The sequence below is a fragment of the Pithys albifrons genome, chromosome 2, assembly GCF_047495875.1.
Source record: "Pithys albifrons albifrons isolate INPA30051 chromosome 2, PitAlb_v1, whole genome shotgun sequence".
In the NCBI taxonomy this organism is placed as follows: Eukaryota; Metazoa; Chordata; class Aves; order Passeriformes; family Thamnophilidae; genus Pithys; species Pithys albifrons.
Window position 1 is genome coordinate 84,591,870 of NC_092459.1, and position 22,457 is coordinate 84,614,326.

General features: G+C 43.9%; 1 protein-coding gene across 2 annotated transcripts; it reads right to left on the bottom strand.

The window, feature by feature from the left end:
- Window positions 1–2: 2 nt before the first annotated feature.
- LOC139682113 (epoxide hydrolase 1-like) lies at window positions 3–15,212 on the bottom strand. Of its 2 annotated transcripts, XM_071576125.1 has the most exons (10): window positions 15,080–15,212; window positions 9,514–9,537; window positions 8,436–8,649; window positions 7,570–7,750; window positions 6,551–6,781; window positions 6,061–6,190; window positions 4,904–5,118; window positions 2,772–2,880; window positions 2,316–2,441; window positions 3–299 (listed from the first exon to the last, which is right to left on the bottom strand). In XM_071576125.1, exons 1-10 carry the CDS (start codon window positions 15,106–15,108, stop codon window positions 98–100), a joined length of 1,461 nt encoding a protein of 486 aa, XP_071432226.1. In that variant the 5' UTR covers window positions 15,109–15,212; the 3' UTR covers window positions 3–97. The 2 variants fall into 2 exon arrangements, with proteins under 2 accessions (XP_071432226.1, XP_071432236.1); XM_071576135.1 differs by lacking the exon at window positions 9,514–9,537 and having other exon boundaries at window positions 15,080–15,189.
- Window positions 15,213–22,457: the final 7,245 nt, after the last annotated feature.

Below are 22,457 nucleotides of genomic sequence, written 5' to 3' on the forward strand. Positions count from 1 at the left end.
TGTGATTGCACTGGATTTATTTAATCCCTCAGAGCAAACTTTCTGCTGGTGGCAGAACAACTTGCTTCCATTTTGTGCATGTATTTAAACTGCAGGTTCACAGCTGTTCCACTTTTCTGACAAACTGCATGATGTCTTGTGCCAGAAGCTTTGGTTCCTCAAAGGCAGCAAAATGCCCTCCACGGGGCATGTAAGAGTAAGTGATGATGTTCTTGTAGACATCCTTTGCCCACACACGTGGTGTATGAAGTAGCTCTTGAGGAAAAGCTGCAATCCCTGTGGGAACGTGCACACCAAACCTGGAATACATAAGTTAATTGCACTTTTTAAACAAGTCCCAGGGAAAGAAGAGCAATTAGGCTGGTGAAGGGACTGGAGCACAAGCCCTATGGGGAGAGACTGAGGGAGCTGGGGTTGTTTAGCCTGGAGAAGAGGAGGCTCAGAGGTGACCTCATCACTGTCTAGAACTACCTGAAGGGAAGTTCTAGCCAGGTGGAGGTTGGTCTCTTCTCCCAGGCACTCAGCAATAGGACAAGGGGGCACAGGCTCAAGCTCTGCCAGGGGAAATTGAAGCTGAAGATCAGAAAAAATTCTTTCCAGAGAGAGTAATCAGGCATTGGAATGGGCTGCCCAGACAGGTGGTGGATTCACCATCCCTAGAGAGTTTTAAACTGAGATTGGCCGTGGCACTGAGTGCCATGATCTGGTAAAGGGACTGGAGTTGGACCAAGGGTTGGACTTGATGATCTCGGAGGTCTTTTCCATCCCAATCGATTCTATGAAAGTCTATAAAAACTTTCTAGCTGGTAACTGCTATAGTTTCATCACAGCAACACCCTTTGTGGTCTGCACTCTGCTGAAGAGCTTCACTTCTGTTTGGATATCCTTGGGTTTAAGAAGGTTATACCCAAAGATGTGTATAAAGTGGAGCCAACTTTGCACACAGTTTGATCTTGAAATGTTTCAGGTCTTTGAGCATATCTTGTTTTGCAACTTTGTGCTATGTGTCAATATGCCACACCTCTTTGTGAAAGTCAGAAATGAGTCAGCTCACATTTGATTTAGAATTTATGGTACCAAAAGTGTAACAAATGACTCTCTGCAGAGGAAAGGTAGACTGGTTCAGTCCACAAAAAAAAAAAGACTCTCCCGTTTGTTTGTATGATCTGTTGCTTGGAGAAGTCCACTCAAACATTTTTCCAGTCAGCCTCTCTTAGAGTTATCTTAACATACCAGCTATCAGGAGGTGCTTGGTTTCAAGTACTGGTCTCCAAAATCCTTCCTGTCCTAGTTCAGCAGGAGGGACCAGCTAACCCTGTGTGGGGGTGATCAAAGCTGTGTATTCTACCCCCTCTATTCATTCCCCAAGGTCAATGGGCCATTAGCAGCAGCTGCCCAGGAAGCCATTATCACCTTCACACCCAGCCTGAGGGGGGCGGAGCTGCTAATGGGCCATCAACAGCTCAACACCCCCTGGCTCCCAGAGTTAATCACCCATTGTGTGAGTCCCCGCCCAGGGGGAGGGACTGAGTGCTCCCTGAGGGTACATAAGTGGTGGGTAAGAAGACCTCGGGAACCTCTCGGCGGATCCAGAGCAGCAGCAGGATCTCGACAGGAGGAGATCACCGCTCTCACCCAGACCACAGCCCTCGCCTGCACCAACAGGTTTTTCTTTTCCTTTTGCTCTGGACTTGGGGGAACCACAGGGGTCTCAGCACAAGGGCAAACAAACCCCCTTGGGTTTGTGCCCCAGGACACTGGGTTATACTGCTGGGGTATTGTGAGTTGAAAGCAATTTCCCTTTGTGTCAGTGTATTTATTGTAATATTATTATTAAATTTTAGCTCTGACTTACAATCTCTCTTGTGGTGAGTTCCTTTCCCCTGCTGGTTCACCTTTAAACCAGCACACTTCCTCAAGTTTGTGCTTAATTGTTGTAGTTCTTAGTTTATCTTTCAGCAAGCTGCATCCTTCCTAATTCGGTTTAAACTACTGTCTTGGATAAGGCCATAATTTTCAGTTTTGTTTTTACTGAACTGAGCCACAGATAACATTTTTTTGGCAGATAAATATATAGACTTGTATTTTGATCACAAGACTGCGTTTGGTGCTTTGATATGTATGCATTGTTTTGGTTGCAAGCTGCCTTATGTGAACTATAGATTCAAAATAAAAGTGGCTCTTAACAATATTTATCAAAAGTAAGTAAGAACTTTTTTGTTGTTATAGTTGCTGTTGTATTTTATCTAAATTTTTATATAGGCATATGTTTGAATCTCGCTTGCAAATCTGTCTTGCACTTGCCACTTCATTACCTGCTATAAGCATTTAGATTAGGGTCCTTGGAAAAGTTCTCCTTGTAGTAGCGCATTGAGGACACAATGGAGGATGTCACCCAATAAATCATCACATTGGTCAAAAGCTCATCAAGGGAGTATTTGCTGTTGAGAGAAGGATGAAGAAATTTAACTGTAAGCTGTTTTTCAATGCATGTATTGAGCTCATGTCCTCAAGAATAGTTGTTCCTCTTGTTCTCCACTCATTTTCAAGCCACAAATTGATCAGTGCCCATGTGCCCAGAGCAGAGTTGCCTGGTTCTGAAGCAGTAGTTTGTAGGCAATCTGCTCTAAGTTTAAACTACTGCTTGTCATGTGTAATCTTTCATCCTTAAATTTCAGTTTTGGCCAGTCTTTTACCTGTATCCTCATATTGGTTATCAGCACTCAATTCTTTCAGTGAGACTTGGAATGGAATAACATCTGTTTTCTTACCTTTCCAAGCCTCCATCATCTTTGTGCAAGAATGATTTATCTGTCCAGGTAGAGAATTTCTCCAAAATATATGCAGCAAGCCCCACAGGGGAGTCATTCAGTCCACAACCTAATTCAGGAGAACAGAAGATCTATTGCAGTTTCCTGGCATTGCAATACTTCAGTGGGAGTTAAACTGGACTTCCATTAAGTTATCTATGAGAATTCAGTAGAGAGTCTGTTTTACTCTCCCTGATAGTACTTTATTCGTGGCAAATTCCCCCCAAAGGAATTCCAGCTGTCACTGATGGCACTACAGACTCAGGTCATTCCTATTCAAAAGAAGCCAGGAGCTTAGAAAGTCCTGTTGGCTTCTTGGTAATATGTGGCAGAAGGAGCAAATTCAGATGTAAAGAGTACACTCTGAAAAGAAATTTCAGATAAAATATTTGTGAGCACTGTCCTGCTTTGAATGGACAACCAGAACTGTTGGTGCTGATCATCACTTTTTATCTAATTTAAACAGCAGAGTGTTTATTTGTTATCTGTTCTTCCCTTGAGGAACATTAGCAAATATGATAAATATAGAAATATAATATGAAGTATCCTAGACTATTAGCAGCTTCCATACAGTCACTTTGGTCTTTCTTTTCTCCCCTTTATGCATTCTTCTGATTCTAAAATATATTTATGAAACAGGGTTAACAGGGATGCAACAGATTCAGAATATCTTAGTGTTCTCTTTTTACTGTTTAAGAGTTTGTAGGATTCTCTTAAACTCTGAGCTAGCTGAGGTTTCTCATGGATTCTCTTCTGGCAGAAGTTAAACTTGAGCCCATTGTGATTTTCTTTCACTACTTTAATTACTTTGGACTTTGTTAACATCAGTTTTTATTGGCTGGTTTTATCAACCAGTCACTTAAATGTTTTTGCAATTCTACAGTTATCTTTAGATTAAACCAACTCTTGGATAGCTGTCAATTTTGCACCTAATCATTAACTTTTATTTGAAGAGAAATCAGGATCATATTGATAGGTGCCAGCACAGTTTTTTGTGGTACTCTCCATCCCCTGGAACTTGTTTATTTATTTCTGTACTTGGATTCTCATGTTAACTAGTTCTAATCCTTTTCTTAGGGCTGTTTAATTTCTTAAGAACACCAGAGGATTCTCAACAAAATGAGTTTTTTTTGGAAATTATATAAGTTCCATTACTGAATCCACAGCTCTTTGGTTCTGCCAGAGCTCTGATTTCTGAAGTATAATTTCCCTGTGATATTATCATCTGTAAATAAATTCTCTTCTTTAAAACAGCTCTGCTAGCTTTCTGATCAGAGACTAGACATACTAGTCTTCATTTTTCTGGGGCTACAAAACACCTGAACATCCACAAACACCACCAGCACAACACCCCTCCAACCTGGTATCTTATTTTTCTCCTTTTATTTCTTTGATATTGTGACAACTTCAAGCAACAGACTAGAAATTCGTTGACATTTCAGGGGGAGCTCTTCTTCAGTGCCTTGCTAGGATGGGGTGCTGTTTGTTCTATGGTCTCCACATCTGGTACCTACCTGAGACAGCTCTGTTGTCCTTCCTGATGAAGGGTTATTTCAATAAAGCAATACCCCAGAATCCTCTCTAGTGGGGACTGATGCAAATAACTTATTTAACTTTTATGAAATGGCCTTATCTTTCTTCATACTCCTTATTTACTGGCTCAAATATGTCAGGCTTCTGGCTTTTCAGGTGTTAGGGCTGTGTCTACCTTTCTGCAAGTTTCACAAGGCACTTAATTGCTTTGGACATTTTTCTTGTTGTCAACCACATTTGTTTTTGAAGCTTCAATTTCAGGACTCTGGGCTTTACTTTAAGAGACTTTTTGGAAGGGGACTCTGTGCCCAAGAGAAGTGACATGCTACTTAAAGGACCTTGTAAAGTGATATTTGAAATCTCCAATTTTTTTTAGCTGTTCCTTTTAATTTCCTTTTACATAGTTCTTGTCCCCATGAACTCACTGCCCACATGGGTCTTGCACTCAGTCACCAAAACTGACTGCTTCTCAAACTTGGTTGGTCTTTGTTACTGTAAGGTTTTATATACCATAAGCAATTAGCACATGAAATTATGGTGATACAGAGAAGGTACATTACCTGCAGTGTCTGGTTTGGTGGCTTGGAGGTGTAAGTATCCAGATTCTCGCAGAACATCATACACGTTCTTCTTCATGAAAGGGTAGATACGTCGAGCATCTTCCCTACTGAGGCCTACGAGCCATGGTACATAAGCCCCAAGCATTATAGAAATGAACCTTCCCAAGCCTTGTTTGTTGATGAAGACAACATTCAGATGAAGTCCTCTCACAGATCTAAAATTAAATTAATGAATAGAAGAGTAAATAAAGTGATTTTCTGTCTAGATCTTCTAGGAAAAACATGTGATTAGAGCTGTGATAGAAGCATTTCACTGTGCCAAATAAATAAAACCCTTCAGGTTCATCATGATTCAGAAAAAAATATATGAGTGTTAGAAATGGTGCCATCTCCATCCAGCTGTGCCACTGGTATAATGTTAGCTATAGCTAATTGGTTTCTGGATGTGGCAAATCCATGCTGGTAGTTCTGGATGTTGATCTTGTGTATGTTCCATGCTGCAGGGAACAGGCTGTGCTGAGTATTTTCTGAAAAGCTTGAGTGGACCACATGTGGCCACAGTGCTCTGGGTGCTGTGCAGTGCAATACAACTCAGAACAGTGAACTGCTCAGCCTGAAATCTAACTGCTTCCACTTTATCTGTCCTCTGAACCAAGTGTGGCTGTGGCTCCTGCAGAGCATTAAATGCCTCTTTAGCATTAAGCTGTGATGTTCTCTTCTGAGGACGGTATTGTGCTTCTTTTCCAATCACTCTCAACTCTGCATTTTACATAGGGTAGTCCTATACTTTGTGTGTTCAGCTGCTGAAAGGCTGAGCTCCTCCCTTCCTTTTCTCTGTGTTGACTTTAAATTTATCTTTCTCATTTAGAATGATGATCTGTCTCCTTGAAGTCTCAAATCAAAATGCAGCAGAGTTTATTTCTATGTCTAGTGAAAGAGAAGCCAAACAGCAAACAAAATTTAGAAAGCATGAGAACTGTGCCAATATCAGTGCAAAGCATATGAATACAATTGAATATGCAGAGTGGGTTTGTCCGTGAAGGAAACAAAGCAGAAGGTGACAAGAGGCAGGGAAAGCAGAAGGCAGGACTAAAGAGCCAGAAGGTAGTGTAAGAACTGGAGGCCGTTATTCAGCACTGATTTCCTTTGCTACTTACTTTGGCAGCATCTGGGCCATGTTTGTAGTAATACGAGATCCCCAGTCTCCTCCCTGTAGGTAGTATTCCTTGAAGCCCAATCTGCTCATCAGTTTATGAAATATCCTAGCAGTAGCTACAGAGTCAAAGCCTTTAGGTAAAGAGAAACTCATGAGACATGTTTGTCCTAGTATTCTTCCCTGGCCAAAGATTGTGGCCTGACAGAGGCAGGTGAGTATGGGGCTGTGGGAAGGCACAGTGTGCAATGCTGGTCTGCCGCACTTCTTGGAAATAAAGTGAACACAAGATGATAGAAAATAAATGGGAAATGGAGAAAGTGGAAAGAAGAGCTGTCTTCCAGCCACTGTTGTGCTTCAAATCTCCTCAGCCATGTGGGCATTAGTGAATTGCCAGACATATGCATTCACAAACTGCAGTGCCTGGGGGGCCAGCAATGGCTGAGGGGTTACTCCAAAAACTGCGATTCCAACAGAGCCTTTTCATCACTTACCTTGCTGGTGAGGGGCCTCTGAGAAGGCATAGCCTGGGATGGATGGGCAGATAACCTCAAACACCACATCACCCTCGTTCAGGCCATGCCTGGCTGGCTCCGTGAGCAAAGGGATGATCTTGTAGAACTCGTAGAAGGAGCCAGGCCAGCCATGGACCATCAGCAGAGGTTGGACAGCTCGACCATGAGGAACATAGGACGGCTTCACATGGATAAAATGGATATCAATCCCTGCCACATATGCAAGATAGATAAATTAAAGCTCTGGTTACATCACGGTTTCTGCTCCAGACTCTGAACAAGGAGGGTGGCAAAACTGTAATTAGCATCTGTAGCAGAAGTTACACAATCAACCCATGGCAAGAAGATGCCAAATGAAAGGTGATGCCTGGTATTGTATCTACGTCCCATCTTTTACATACAGACAGAGGTATTGACCCCAACCCCAGATATTGGAGTCACAGGAGACTGAGCTTCCTCTCCTGAGAAACTGGTCTCACAGTATGTAAGTATAGCTGCACTTAAATGAATAGCATAATGCGGGTAAGACATGTCCAAAAACATGATAAAATTATAAAATATGTGGATGATTAAAAGAGAAATATGAAAAAATGAGTGCATGATAGAAGTTTAACTTAGAGATCACTTATGTAAAATCTGACTAACCTCACCTGGCTAAACTGGGTGGTGGTGGGGATATTCTGGCCTCAGTATGGCTAAATTTCACAATTTCCAAAGGTGGCTTCAAGGCAACAGCTTAAGAAAACCTCATCATTAGTTAGCACAGGTTCAGAACTAGATAACACCCATCTGGAAGAAGACTAATCTTATTGCTACTGTTTAATGGACTTAATATCTATAAGGTTTATTAACAATAAAGCCGTGATCACTCATATCACTTAGCTATTAGGCATACTGTTATCTAGATATTGTAACTTAAATCTTTTCTGAAAAATCTCTCCCTATTCCCTCTGTGCATTTCAGAGTGAGAGCTGCTCAAGCCACAGAGGCCCCCTCACCTTCAATGGTGGTGTGGAAGTGGGGGTATTTGTTCAGGACTTCCACTTGCTTGTGCCAGTCAAACTGGTTCCTCCAGTAGGCCACCACCTTCTGCAAGTAGCTGGAATTGAAGCCATAGTGGAAGGCAGCCCCTTCCACATGTGGTGTGTAGCGGAACTGATCCAGGCGCCGGTGCAGATCCTGTGGAAGGGAGCCCTTCTTGAGAGACTTGCCAGCTGTCTGCATGTGCCCTATGCCAGGGCAGGCATGGACAGGCCCTCCTGGCTCCACTGGCTTTTGTATTGCTCTCTGGGATACCATAAGCCCTCCTGAGGCAGTGCCATATTCTGCATGACCTGAATAGTTTATATGGGGAAAATAATTTTCTATAGGTTATCAGTTCCCCCAGGGTACCCAGGCTGGGTGCTACTTTTGACTTGCTGCTAACTCACTTCAGGGTTTTGGGCAGTATGAGCTTGCCAGAACTGCCAGCTGGGAGAATAAGAAGCTCAGCCTGAGCTAGTTGACCAGATAATTAGGGCCAGGCATGCAGGGACAGAGGTGCTTTGACTCAGTCAGTAGCCCATCCCTTTTCACCCTTCTAACCCTTCTTCCCTCTATGGAAATCCCTCAGTCCTGCCCTCCTGATGCCACTGCTGTCCCATCACCCTCTTTATGGAACACTGGAATAAATCTGAGCTCAAATTTCATTAATAAAGGATGGTGAGCCAGAGCACCACCTAAAGGAGCTAAGTAGTGGCACTGGCACATACAAGTGCGCTGCTGGCACCCCCAAGACATCACCTTGAAGCAGTAAGGTGGGTGATAAAGTGCCTCTACCTGCCTTGCAGGTTTCTGCCCCTCCTTACATGCCAGCCACCAGTACCTCGATTTCTTTGTCAGATGTTTCAATCTTGAAGGGACGGATACTTTGATCTTCTTTCCCTTTTAGGGGTCTTTCACCTGAGCCCCACCATCCATCTCCCATTTCAATAGTCTCGATCTTGCGTCTAGATCTCAGCCAGTAAAGCAGCATCCCTCCAACCCCCAGAGCAGCCACAGGGACCAGGACTGCATTCTTCTGAGAACATTCAAAAGATCTGAGGAAGCATAAAATTGTGTTCAACAAGAGAAGTGTCAGGGGCAAAGGGACTATGTTCAGGCTTGTAATTGCATCCATTGGGACTGAGCAGTAACAAATGCCTACAAATCCCACGTAGTCAGCAAGGTCTGCAAGTTTCTGTTATTTTTGAAGACCACAGGCAAGATTTGGGGCAGAGTTATATTTACCAATGCTTCTTAGGGATCTCAAGTCCTTGATGATCAGGATTTGCTGATCACAAGACTTCCTTGTACCTTTCTTTGTGAACCAGAGTGTCTGGGGGGACAAGGTGTAATAGGATATGGGCCAATCTATTTCGAGGCAAGTACTGGAGTGAATGAGATAGTAGCAGCTGGACTTCTCCAGGAATACAAACTGCATGGACAGAGTGGGCTGAGGAGCAGGCAGAGAGACAAAAGCCTGAAGAGAGCTGGATGTGCTGGTCGTGCTCCTCTTGCCAGTGCTTTGTACACAGCTTCCCTATAGATTCAGTGATCTCTTAGGGCAACACTGGCTCTCCACCATAACTTCCCAGGAAGGTTTGTCTGCTGGTGCTCCTTTTTCTGTTCTAAACAGCAAAGTTCAGGCTTGAGGTGTGGAAGCTAAGTTACCAGAGTAGGATTTGACAGACATGCAGTCCTAAATGTAGTGTACCTTCCCATCCCTCTGACCTGTGCTTCAAGTTCTCCAGCTTTCCCTGGGGATTAGTAGAGGTATCTCGGACTATTGCAGGGGGCTGCAAAGGGACTGTAAATGAAGATTTTATTTTTGTCACCCAGAGTATGGAAGGGACTATGCTGCACCCCAGTTAGGGTGCTAATCACAAGTTGAGACCTCAGCACAGAACAGCTATTTCACTCACCTGATCTGGGCCAAGGCACTCTCCCTACAAAAGAGGGGGAAAAAAGAAAGATCCTTACAGTCTGATAGTGTCATTGACATCAGCCCTTGGAGATGGTGCAAAGAATGTAACTTGCCAGCACCATTTATTGCCCAACGATAGGATCACAACCTGTTTAGCCATCTGGTAATAGCTGCCATTATTTTTCCTACTTCTTGGATAGGATGAAAGGAGAAGGTCTTGGAAAACACTGCCTCTGCACACAGAGACAGTGTTTCTGGGCTGTGTTTTAGCTAGATATTTTGTTGCCATAATATTTCCTCCTTTAGCGTAATTTAGATAAAAAGTACTAAAGAGCTGGGCAGGTGTCCTTGCAGTGTTTTGTCCTGTGAGCAGCTGTGTTACTGCAGCCAAGAAAATAGTTTGATTGCAGTGTAGCAATAGGTGCACAGCCTTGGCAGGAGACCGCCAGGCTCAAGGGTTACTCTGCTGCCAACCATGTGGTACTCAACACGCTGCAGGGCTGGCATGGGGAGAGGCTTGTGGGACCCTTTCCTGTTCAGAGTTCCATGAGCTGCTGTACCTTTGCCACTTCTAACTACTGACTAGATACCAAGCTTTTAGTTCTCCTCTGCCTGCAAGAAAAAGAAAGTATCCTCCTTGGTTCTGTTTAAGCCTAGTAGATTCTGGTACAAAAGCACAATCTAAAATCTAGCAAAACCAGAAGCAATGAGAGAAAGTCTTGTTACTCCGCCTTGTGGGAGGCTGTGGGAACCTGAAATCCAGCTTACTGCAAAAAGAGCTAGAAATCTTAAACAGCAAGCCTTGGTCAACAAAGGCTGAGAGAAATTCCATCACCAAGAACACAAGAGGCTTGGTAATGCTCAACTTGAAGATAAGCTGTCTCCTACCTTAACATAAGAAAAGAGTCTAGAATGAATGTTATCAGACTGTGTTGTAATCCCCTGCTGTCTTCCCTCCATAAATTCCTGAAATTACCATAACCCTTCCTACCTATTACCATGTGTCTCCCTGAAACCTTAAAAAGTGGTCAAGTGTTCAATAAAGTTTTCCAGTTTTCTTCCCCATAGCTGGGATCGTGTAGTTTTGACCGTCTCAAATGGCGCACAACGGTGAGGCTTGAAGTCTCGGCTCCCAATATTTGGAAGCTAGCCGTCCAGAGCCCGTTGGCAGTAGCAGGAGAAGCGGCGCCTCCGCTCCGGGGACGGTGCGTGGTCGAACTTCGAAAGGGTTCCGGAACTAAGTCCCTGCAAGGATTTGCGCAGGTGAGCGACCACGAACGGAAGCTTAAAAGAGCTTCAGGGATAATAAGAAAAATGGGGGGAAATCTACCTTCAGAGCAGAAACATGTATACTCGATCATAAAAAGCCTGCTTAACCTACACAGCTCAAATATTGATGAACAATCTTTACAGAACTTACTGCTCTGGGCTCAGGCTAACGTGCCTGATTTAAATTCAACGAACAGTTTTGATGATGCTAAGTGGGATAATATTGGCGCTCTCCTTTGGGAAGCGGCCACTATGGGCGATGACAAAGCTGCAAAGGTCTTACACCCTTGGCGTGTTGTTTTTGAAACTGTAAAAGCCCATACTGCTAAAAAATCGCAGCTCCCTGAAACCAGCGACACAGATGCGGAAACACCAGGTGCTCGCACACCTCCGCCTGTTGCTGAGGAGGAGAAGCCCATTTTCCCAGCCATGCAGCCACTTAGCGAATCGTTGCCTGCCTCGCAGCAGTGGGGACAGAATACCAGCAATAAGCTGGACCGCCCAGCGCTACTGCCACCGCCTCGCACTGAAACGAACCCTTGCTATTCAGCTGCCAGAGGAAGCCTCGCTGCCGCAGTGGGTCCTAACCCCAATGAAAATCCCTGGGACCCTGGTCCACGTAACCTGACTGAGGACCCAATATTGTACCCTCCAAACTCCATGCTCAGGCAAGAGTGCCTAAGGCAAGATGCTCCAGCTGTCCAAAATTCTGGTGTATTAAGAGCCTTCCCAGTGTTTATGCATCCAAGACAGCCTGCGTATTGGGAACCAGTCCCTTACCCACTGATAAAAGACTTAAGAAAGTCAGCAATTGATTATGGCTTGTCGGCACCCTTTACTATGGGAGTTTTGGACAATTTGTTTAATAGCTTTGTTCTGACTCCTCATGACTGCTCCTCAATTGCAAGAATGACTCTGAGCACAGTGCAATTTGCCTTGTTTGAAGATGAGTGGAGGAGCCTTGCAAAAAAGGCAGCAAAAGCAGCCAACAAGAGCGATCCCCGCCCGCTGTTCGCACAGCGAGCCTGTAAAGCACCATGCGCAAACTGCTCCTTCCAGCGCGGGACAGCCCGACCCCACGTCAGCCAGAGTTGTAGCCCTAAAGCCAGCCCCGAGCGAAAGAACGCCTGCCGTCTCCTTCTCACTTACTCGTAACCAGCCAAAGACACTTAAAGTAGCAAAAAGCCCGCAAAAGCAGAAGGAAAAACTTCCGAAAACACCTGAGCGCCCTCCCCGCAGAGTTTCCGATAAGCACTAGGACCCTGAAAGTGCCGCAGCTCCTGAATGAGCCGGAAATCAACACCCAACCCCCGCCGACAGCCGCAGTGCCGACATGGTACCGGAACACAAAAAACTGACCAAAAAAAGAGAAAAAATAACTTTCTGTCTCACTAACTAAAAAGTTTTTAGTGTTTATCTGTTTAAAACACTGTTTATGCTTTTTTCTTCTGTTTATTTGCTTTATTTTAATAAGTACCTCAAACCTAATGCCTAAGCTTAAAAATCACTGATGCAAATAATAACCAAAGTTTTTATCTCCTTAGCAATTAATCTAGGAAGAAAAACCGAGACAAAACTACAAACCTTCTCTTCTAATTCCCCAGAATTAATTCTTTTTCTAAGCGTAATGTTGTTTGTTTTTCTTTCTTAATTTAATGTTCATTGCATTACCAAAGTAGTAGTAAGTTTATTTAAATTGTGTTTTTAAATGTATAAATGCAAACCCTATCATCTATCTCTATTAAGTATATTTGTGCCATTTTCATGTAGTTTTCCTAAGTTTTAACTCATAAAATCTTGTTTCCTTTGTCTTCCCTAACAGCCACATGGTAAGGGAGAAAGGAAGTTTCCAAAATCCCTTTTTAGCCTCAAAGAGACAGTGATAAAATCAACACCTTAATTTGTCTCTTCTGTGTTTAAAGAAGCCACAAGCTTCTGCCACTCTGTTTCTCTTGTAATCTTGCATACTAATTCAGCAAGGCTCAAGTTAATTTTTACTAAAAGTATCACAGTTGCTTTGTTTCACAAATCCTTTTTGATTTCTACATAACTGAAAAATGTTTTTTCTACTTGCTTAAACAAAAATTTTTCTCAGTAAGTCTTTATACTAATTATCCTTTAACATCTAGTAATGTCTCCAGTTGTTTAACAGCAAGCTTCTACATGAAGTGTAAAATACTTAAGCAAAAACTTTCAGCTTTGCATTCTTTACTACAACCTCTTATAACAGCATTTGTTAAGAAAAAATGCATTTTTAAGACTAGCAACAGAAAGTAGTTTCCTTCAATTCCTAAATGTCTTTTTGTTCTGTTTTGTTCCTTTTTTCTAAATCTAATGTCCATTTTTTCCTTTTTCAATTTTACTTTAGTTTTTTGTGCCTATAATAACAAAGACAACAAAATGCTTCCCAAGTTAAAAAACATTAAAAAAGCATTTGAATTTTGTGAATTTTAAAAATTTTAAATTGCTTTTCCTTAATAAGTATATATCTAAAATACTGCCTTTTTAAAATAGCCTCAAGCTTTCCTTTTCTGTTGTTTATTATTCTATGAACTACTTCAATACATGTTACTATGTCTGTAATAATTTCTGTTAAGTTGCAATAACCATGCCAAGCTGTTTTTATGTCTAAAATCAGCAAATATCAAATGATGTCTGTCCCATTTGCCAAAAAAAAAAAAAAAAAAAAAAAAAAAAAAAAAAAAAGGGGGATCAAGAGTTACCTCAAATCTATAAGAATGTTTATGAAAAAGTTATGTATTTTTTTGAATCTTGAACATGAGAAAAAAGATGTAGTTATGTTTTATAAAATTTCTGTTAAAGTTGTTTTCCCATCAAAACAGCAATCCAGAGACCAAGGAAAAGTAGAGCTACACTGAAAATAATAAGAAACAAAAGTGCAAATACTCAAACACAGCAAACTAACATTCCAAAAATCTGTGTGTGTGTACAAAAGTGTGTATGTGGGCCGGCCCTGAATGTATGAAAATATGTGTGAAAAATATGAGTGTATGAACTTGTGAAACTGTAACACACCTTACATAATACATAACCAATACTTCATTTACCCCCTGAAAAAGGTCAAAACACACAAAACCCTGAACTAATAAAAACCATTCATTTGCAGGAATATGTAGCTTCAACTAAAATTTTCAAAAAAATGCTAAATATGAACCTTTGCTTTAAAAAATTGCTTATAGTAATATCATTCAAAATTTTGTCCCTTGCTGTTTTGTTCCTTGTGTTCCTTGTCTGTTTTCCTGTGTCCAGCAAATAATTAACTACAGTGTTTCTTAAGTTTGCTTTGCAACAATAAAATAAAAAAGCCGGAATTGTGGGAACCTGAAATCCAGCTTACTGCAAAAAGAGCTAGAAATCTTAAACAGCAAGCCTTGGTCAACAAAGGCTGAGAGAAATTCCATCACCAAGAACACAAGAGGCTTGGTAATGCTCAACTTGAAGATAAGCTGTCTCCTACCTTAACATAAGAAAAGAGTCTAGAATGAATGTTATCAGACTGTGTTGTAATCCCCTGCTGTCTTCCCTCCATAAATTCCTGAAATTACCATAACCCTTCCTACCTATTACCATGTGTCTCCCTGAAACCTTAAAAAGTGGTCAAGTGTTCAATAAAGTTTTCCAGTTTTCTTCCCCATAGCTGGGATCGTGTAGTTTTGACCGTCTCAGGAGGCAGCTAGATTAGGGAGTTGTTTGGTGTCGCAATTACAACACCCTGGGAAAACAGAACGGGGGAAAAAAAGAAGCCAAAAAAGGGAAAAGGTCTTGAAAAATCCATGAAAAACCTAGTATCATTACCCTCTGCTCCCTGGGATGCAGAACCTGGTGCCTGTGCTGGATAACCCAGTAGTCTCCAAGGCAAATTGGTAACAATCTCTGAGACAGCCTATGTGTGATTTTTAAGGACATAACTCCTTAAATCGCTCCCAGACCAGGAAGAACAGGGACCCTAAGAGCAAACAGATTATGCAACATATAGTAATACCCCCTGCACTTACATTCTGGAGCTTAGTGAGCAGAGGCTTGAAACCAGTTATTATGGCAGTAGCACAAACTCTGCTCTGCTAACAAAGTGAGCATGTCCCAGAAGCAGCTCTCTGAGCGACATAAAACAAGGTTCAGTCTATCAAAACCTTCTCTGTACTCATGCTCAGAACTCAGAAGGACTGCATGTTCCCACTCTCTGAGGGCCTAGTGATCCTCCTGGGGCTTTCTCCCACCCCAACCCCAGGTAGCCCAGTTTGGAATCCCTCCTCCCCGTGCCGAGGAATTCTTACCAGGCATTTGGAAGAACTTCCTGCCACATGTCTGCTTGCCCTTTCCTGGCCGCTGCTCTGAGCAACACACTACAAGTTTCTCTGCTGCCTTTCTCTTCCGCAGTGACGTTGTCTGAGGACAACGCGAACTACATCATCAGTGCCACCTATTGCCTAAGTATGCAGTTGCAAATTGAGTTCAACAGAGGAAAATGCAAAGTCCGGTGTGTGGTGGGAATAGCCCGGTGCATGAGCACAGGGCAGATGCCAAATGCACAAAGAGCAACCCTGCTGAAGCTGACCTGAGGTCCTCAGCTCAGGCTGTGCCAACACTGTGTCCCTTCCAGCAAAGGCCAGCTGAATAGCTGTATAGCAGGAACTTTAGACAGCAGGCTGAGGGAAGGGATTCTTCACTCTCTTCAGCATTTGTGAGACCACATCTGGACTGCCATGTCCAGTTCTGGCCTCGCTGGTAGAATTAAAATGGGAATCATAGAATCATAGAATTGATTGGGTTGGAAAAGACCTCCAAGATCATTGAGTCCAACCCTTCGTCCAACTCGAGTCCATTTACTAGATCATGGCACTCAGTGCCACGTCCAATCTGCGTTTAAAAATCTCTAGGGATGGTGAATCCACCACCTCTCTGGGCAGGCCATTCCAATGCCTGATTACTCTCTCTGGAAAGAATTTTTTCTGATATTCAACTTAAATTTCCCCTGGAAGAGCTTGAGCCCATGCCCCCTTGTCCTATTGCTGAGTGCCTGGGAGAAGAGACCAGCCCCCACCTGGCTAGAACTTCCCTTCAGGTAGTTCTAGACAGTGATGAGGTCAACTCTGAGCCTCCTCTTCTCCAGGCTAAACAACCCCAGCTCCCTCAGCCTCTCCCCATAGGGCTTGTGCTCCAGTCCCTTCACCAGCCTTGTTGCTCTTCTCTGGACTCGCTCCAGCACCTCAATATCCTTTCTGAACTGAGGGGCCCAGAACTGAACACAGTACTCAAGGTGTGGCCTCACCAATGCAGAGTACAGGGGAAGGATCACTGCCCTGGTCCTGCTGGCCACGCTATTTTTGACACAGGACAGGATCCCATTGGCCTTCTTGGCCACCTGGGCACACTGTTGGCTCATGTTGAGCTTCCTGTCAATTAGTACTCCAAGGTCCCTTTCTGCCTGGCTGCTCTCCAGCCACTCTGTGCCCAGCCTGTAGTGCTGCAGGGGGTTGTTGTGGCCAAAGTGCAGGTCCCGGCACTTGGCCTTATTGAACTTCATCCCATTGCAATCAGCCCATCTCTCAAGTCTATCCAGATCCCTCTGCAGAGCCCTCCTGCCTTCCAGCAGATCGACACTCCCTCCCAGCTTAGTGTCATCAGCAAATTTGCTGATGATGGACTCAATCCCCTCATCTAAATCATCAATAAAGATGTTAAACAGGACTGGACCCAATACAGACCCCTGGGGAACACCACTGGTGACCGGCCGCCAGCTGGATGCAGCTCCGTTCACCAGCACTCTCTGGGCCCGACCCTCCAGACAGCTCTTAATCCAGGAGAGGGTACACTTGTCCAGGCCATGGGCTACCAGCCTTTTCAGGAGTATATTATGGGAGAGAGTGTCAAAGGCCTTGCTGAAGTCCAGATAGACCACATCCACAGCCTTCCCCTCATCCACCAGGTGGGTCACCTGATCGTAAAAAGAGATCAGGTTGGTCAGACAGGACCTGCCCCTCCTAAACCCATGCTGGCTGGGTCTAATCCCTTGTCCACCCTGAAGGTGCTGTGTGATTGCACTCAGGATGAACTGCTCCATAACCCTGCCAGGCACGGAGGTCAGGCTGACAGGCCTGTAGTTGCCAGGGTCCTGCTTGCAGCCCTTTTTGTGGATTGGGGTGACATTGGCCAACCTCCAATCATCTGGGACCTCCCCAGAGAGCCAGGACTGTTGGAAGATGATGGAGAGCGGTTTGGTAAGCTCTTCTGCCAGCTCCTTCATCACCCTGGGATGGATCCCATCTGGTCCCATAGACTTGTTAGGATCCAGCTGGCTCAGTAAGTCAGTAACTATTTCCTCCTGGAATACAGGAGGGCTATTTAGCTCCCTCTTCCTGTCTACCAGCTCCAGAGGACAGTTGTCTTGAGGGCCACCTGTCTTACTGGTGAAAACTGAGGCAAAGTAGGTGTTAAGTACCTCAGCCTTCTACTCATCTTCCTTAACTATATTTCCCTTCAAGTCCAACAAAGAATGGAGGTTTTCCTTGCCCCTCCTTTTGTTATTAATGTATTTATAAAAGGACTTTTTGTTATCCCTAACTGAAATAGCCAAATTTACTTCAAATTCCACTTTTCTTTCCCTAATTTTTTTCCTGCATGACCTAGCTCTATCTGTAAATTCTTCGTAAGTAGCCAGCCCTTTTTTCCATAGTCTGTAAACTTTCTTTTTATTCCTGATTTCTTGCAGAATCTCCCTATTTAACCAAGCTGGCCATCCTCCCTTCCGGCTGGCCTTTCGGCACAGTGGGACAGCCTGTTGCTGTGCACTCAAAATTTCCTTCTTAAAACATGTCCATCCCTCCTGGACCCCCTTGCCTTTAAGGGTTGTTTCCCAGGGTATGCTCTGAATCAGTTTTTTGAATAGGCCAAAATCTGCTCTCCAGAAGTCCAAAGTAGAGGTTTTAATGGTGGCTCTCCTTACATCCCTGAGGACTGAAAATTCTATTATTTCATGGTCACTATGCCCCAGGCAGCCTCCAACCACTACATCATCTACCAGCCCCTCTCTGTTTGTAAACAGGAGGTCTAGCAGGGCCTTACCCCTGGTAGGCTCATTTACCAGTTGATGAAGGAAATTGTCCTCTATACACTCCAGGAACCTCCTTGACTGCCTCTTCTCTGCAGTATGAAGCTCCCAGCAGATATCTGGCAGGTTAAAGTCACCCACAAGAACAAGGGCTGGAGATTTTGAGACATCCGCCAGCTGCTTGTAGAACAATTCATCTCCTTCATCATCCTGGTTGGGCGGTCTGTAACAGACTCCCACAAGGGTGTCAGCCTTGTTGGCCTTGCCCCTGATTCTGGCCCACAGGCACTCAACCTTGTCACTGCTGACCTCAACTTCAACAGAGTCAAGAGACTCTCTAACATATAAAGCCACCCCTCCACCTCTCCTTCCCTGCCTGTCCTTTCTGAAGAGCTTGTAGCCCCCCATAGCAGCACTCCAGTCATGTGAGTCATCCCACCACGTTTCTGTGACAGCAACTATGTCATAGTTTTCCTGCTGCACTATGGTTTCCAGCTCCTCTTGTTTGTTTCCCATACTGTGTGCATTGGTGTACATGCACTTCAGCTGGGCCACTGATTTCATTCTCAACTCGGGCTCTATGCCCTTAGGCCTATCTCTGGAGAGCCCAGTTGCCGTCCCTTCCCCCTTCAAACCTAGTCCATCCTTGGAGGCATAGGGCCACCAAGCTGCTTCAGGGCTGGAGTATGTGGGGTATGAGGAGGGGCAGAGAGACTTGTTCAGTCAGGAGAGAAAAGGGTAAAGGGTGGGATCTTATTGGTGTCCACAACTAACTAGTGGAGTGCATAGGAAAAATGGACCCAGAATCATCCTGGAGGAGCACCACCTGAAGAACAAAAAGCAATGGACATAAATTACAACAAGGGAAATTTGAGTCAGATACAATGAGAAATTACTTCACCATGGAGGTATTCAGACAGTGGCACAAGAGTCTAGAGAAAATGTGGGATCTCCATCCTTGGAGGCATGCAAAATTGGATAGGAACACGGCACTGAGCAACCTGACCTAGCTGAAGCTGATCTGAGCAGGGATTGGGATGAGCTCACCTCCAGGTGCAAACTGGGTATCACTTAGGTGTTCCAGGTGCATCTGTGTCTTGCAGCAGCCAAAAGAAAAACTTCAGTTTTTCATTTTCCACAGAAATGAATGCTTTGTTTTAGCTCATGGAACTAGATTTCATTTCCCTCATGGCTGGTAAAAGGCTGGATAAGGGCTTCTCCTTCCAAATCATTGCAGTGTCCTCGCTGTGTTTGACTTCAGGAATAACTGCATTTTACCATCAGAGGAAATGATTTCTATTTCTGTGCAATGCTTGAGGTAAAGTACCATCACCAGTGAGCTTTGTGATGATTAGGCCTCATACTGCTGTGAGTTCATATACAGCCCCTGTGCTATCAAAAAGAGCCAACAGGAAGGAAACATTGTAAATCCTTCATCTGGTTGAAGTTCAATTTATTGCCACACCATAGCTATTTCTGGTTATGTCCATCTTGGTTCTATTTCCCATACAAACACAGCTCTCTTGAAGCTTCTTGGAACATGGTATCTCTGATTGCAGAGGGACTATAGTCAGAAGACTAGAGAATTATTAGCAACAAGAGGAAAGAATTACAACCCCTGTGGAAGGCAGCCTGAGGACCCTGCAAGGTACAACAGGCTGTGCTGTTTCCAGGAGACAAAAGAGACGACAGCAAAATTCTATTTCTTACTTGGCACTGGGAAAAAGCATAGAGGCTGGTGGAGGAAGATCTGGCTTAAACATCTGAGAGTAAAATTATCTAAGGGAGGAATGTGGGAAAAGAGCCAACAGAGCTTGTTAATGCTGCAGAGAAAAGATAAAAGTTGCTGTTCTGTGTCTACAAGATTTGGGAGAATCAGAACAGGTTTAATTTAAGATATAAGGGATCACACTAAGGCCATTAATGCCCTGGGGCTAAAAGGCAACAAACTGACACTGATAACTGAAACAACTGAGATGTCAGGATTCTATCTACTGAAATTCAGAGTATGTGCAGGAGTTTTGTGTGAGTGCTGGTGGGCAAAGATCAAAGGGTCCCACAGAAAGTCCCACTCTGGGATGCTGCAGCAGCTTGTCTGGTGAAAAACAAGATTTTTCCCTTTCTCTTCTACATCCTCTAGTGGCCAAAATGTACAAATTCAGGAAGAAACTGCTGGAGTGAACAGGTCTGCGTCCCACGGCGTTATGAGGTGTGTGCCATAAATGGAAAGGGGGAATCCCACAAGAAAGGATCCACAAAAGCGTCTCAGAGCATTTCCCTGCACTGGATCAGGATCCCTATTTGACAGAGGTCTCAACAAACCCATTTGTAAAAAGCCTTCTTGGAGCACCATTGGAAAGTTTTCTGACTCTTTTCCAGTGCTGTGATTTTGCTGGTTTAGCTGCTATTCTGGCATGAGAGGAAAACCCACAAACAATAAAAAACAAACCCAGAAATGCAACACAAACAGACTCCCCTCCCCAAACTCACCAAACCAAGTAGGAGAGAGAATAACATTTGATATACAGTGCCTCATTACTGCATCTCTATCTAAACTTCCAACAGTTGCCATCTCATAATCTTTTTTGAACTGGCATAATTTTATAAAGGGATTTAATATGTTTCCATTGCACTGATCCTATACTAACAGAGACGTTGTTTCCTATGTTTTTGTCTTGCTCTTAACACTGATCTGCAGCATTGCCCTTGCAGCACTGACAGAAAATATGCACACAGAACTGTCACATCAAGGTATTTTTTTTAGCAGCTCTGTATGAGCAGGAGGAGCCAAACACAAGATAACGTGCCACCTCCCCCAGGCCCATTCACTGATGCTGGAGAAAGCTCTCAAAGGCCAAGCAGCAGTTCTGCAAAATACTGGATGCCCACTAGTGTGAGAGAGGAACTCGCACCATACATAATTCCACTTTATTTTTCTATTTGGGCTTTTTTTTCTGTTCAGAACTTTTCTTTTTTCTCATTGTCAATTGCATATAATCATAATCCAAACCTCATAAATACTGTTAATACCAAAACCTGATGCACAAGAAGGAAAGTTGGTGATTTCTGGTTCGAAATGAGCTCATGAATAGAGGTAAAAGAGGACCACAAAAACTTTGAGCATAGCTCTTTTATAACCTCAGATGCTGTGTCAACCTGGAAACTATTTCTCTGATGTTTAGAAGCATTGTAATGCCATTGCTGGGTTTTATGGCCCTGACTGTAACATGCTGCCCTTTGTCTTACAGCATGAGGGCTTTGCTGCATCATTTTCCTTTTTTTATGCACAATATCAGCTTCACTGTCTTAAGAATGTAACTAGAGAGCAAATGGTGCTCAGCAATGAGATTTTTTTTTTAATATGGTCTCCTGACTTATACCAGGGACCAGCTCTCTCCTTGTTAACTGGTCAGTGGTCACTACCACTGAGCTGCAGGCCAATGATGTTGCAGGGCAGGGCAATATCTGAAAGATTAAGATCTCCCCTGTGCTCCTCCAGGCTCCTGCAGCCCTGCTTGCCCCATGATTTCACTTTGTCTTTAGACTTCACCTTCTCTCTTTGCTTTTAAGGAAGGTCCTTAAGGCTAACAAGGCTTTCCTTTGCTTCACTGGGTGTTTGCTCCCACAGGTCAAAGATACTGAATGATGTATTTCCCTTCATGACTTCTAAAGGGGAATGGTCCCCATGGTCCAACGGGTCCAATCTGTGACTGTCCCATACTCCCAGAATTCTTCTGATTTGGTACTGTATGAAAAAAGCCCTGTCCAGAAATGGAATCGCATGGGAAAAATCAGAGAGCTTACCATATGTAGCTGTGTCCTGGGAATTAAGGAATAGCTCCAAGCACATCATTCTACCTTCAGTGGATGAGCAAAACTTTCACCTTCCTTGTAAGGTTATAGGGCACTCAGCTGGTTGGCGGGAGATTTGTTTTGCACCAAAGTCTACTCTAGTCCTGAATGGCAAGCTCTGTGCTCAGCCTCAGTGATCGCATCCGCAGGAGAAACACTGAGCTCCTAAGCACTTCCAAGCTGTTAATTCCTGATTCTTGTTAACAAGAGCCAGCTCAAACACCTGAGAGCAGATCACAGCAATGCCTTGCTCTTGCTTCCACTGGCAGCCAGCCCGCAAAGCCTCTCTGTTGCTACACGTTATCTTATATAAAATTCAGATTGCAAGAGCAATTGATAACTTGTGACTGCCAGGAACAAGCTCTCCCATTCCCTCCTCCCCCTTCACAAATGCCCTTTTCTTGCCTAGAAAGCCCATCATAATTTCCGAAAGTACCTTCCCATTAACAGCTTCTCTTCAGTCCACTGTAAGTTGAATAAAAGTTCATGTTTTCCCAGCTGGAAATGGCCCCTCCTCTGCCTCCCTTATTGTCACGAGACCTCACAAATGTTTCACTGCTACCTCCAGGACTGACCCAGTCTGTTGCTAATTAGGATGCTGAGAGGTTCCTCCAGGCACTTCCCAGTGAAACCCAGCCCATTAAGTGAATGGCAAGCAACATCTCTGGGGGTGGGGAGCTGAGTTACACAACAGCTGTTTGGAAACAGGCAGTTTGTTACGTGTGCTGGTTTTAGAGACACATCATTAAGAA

Excerpts from the sequence above, each read along its gene's own strand:
- LOC139682113 (XM_071576125.1), bottom strand. The coding sequence starts at position 15,108 with ATGTGGCAGGAAGTTCTTCCAAATGCCTG. Across the intron at positions 9,538-15,079 it reads GAAGTTCTTCCAAATGCCTG|GGAGAGTGCCTTGGCCCAGA; the intron begins GTAAGAATTCCT and ends CCTCTTTTGTAG. Across the intron at positions 2,881-4,903 it reads CACCAAACCAGACACTGCAG|GTTGTGGACTGAATGACTCC; the intron begins GTAATGTACCTT and ends CTCCTGAATTAG.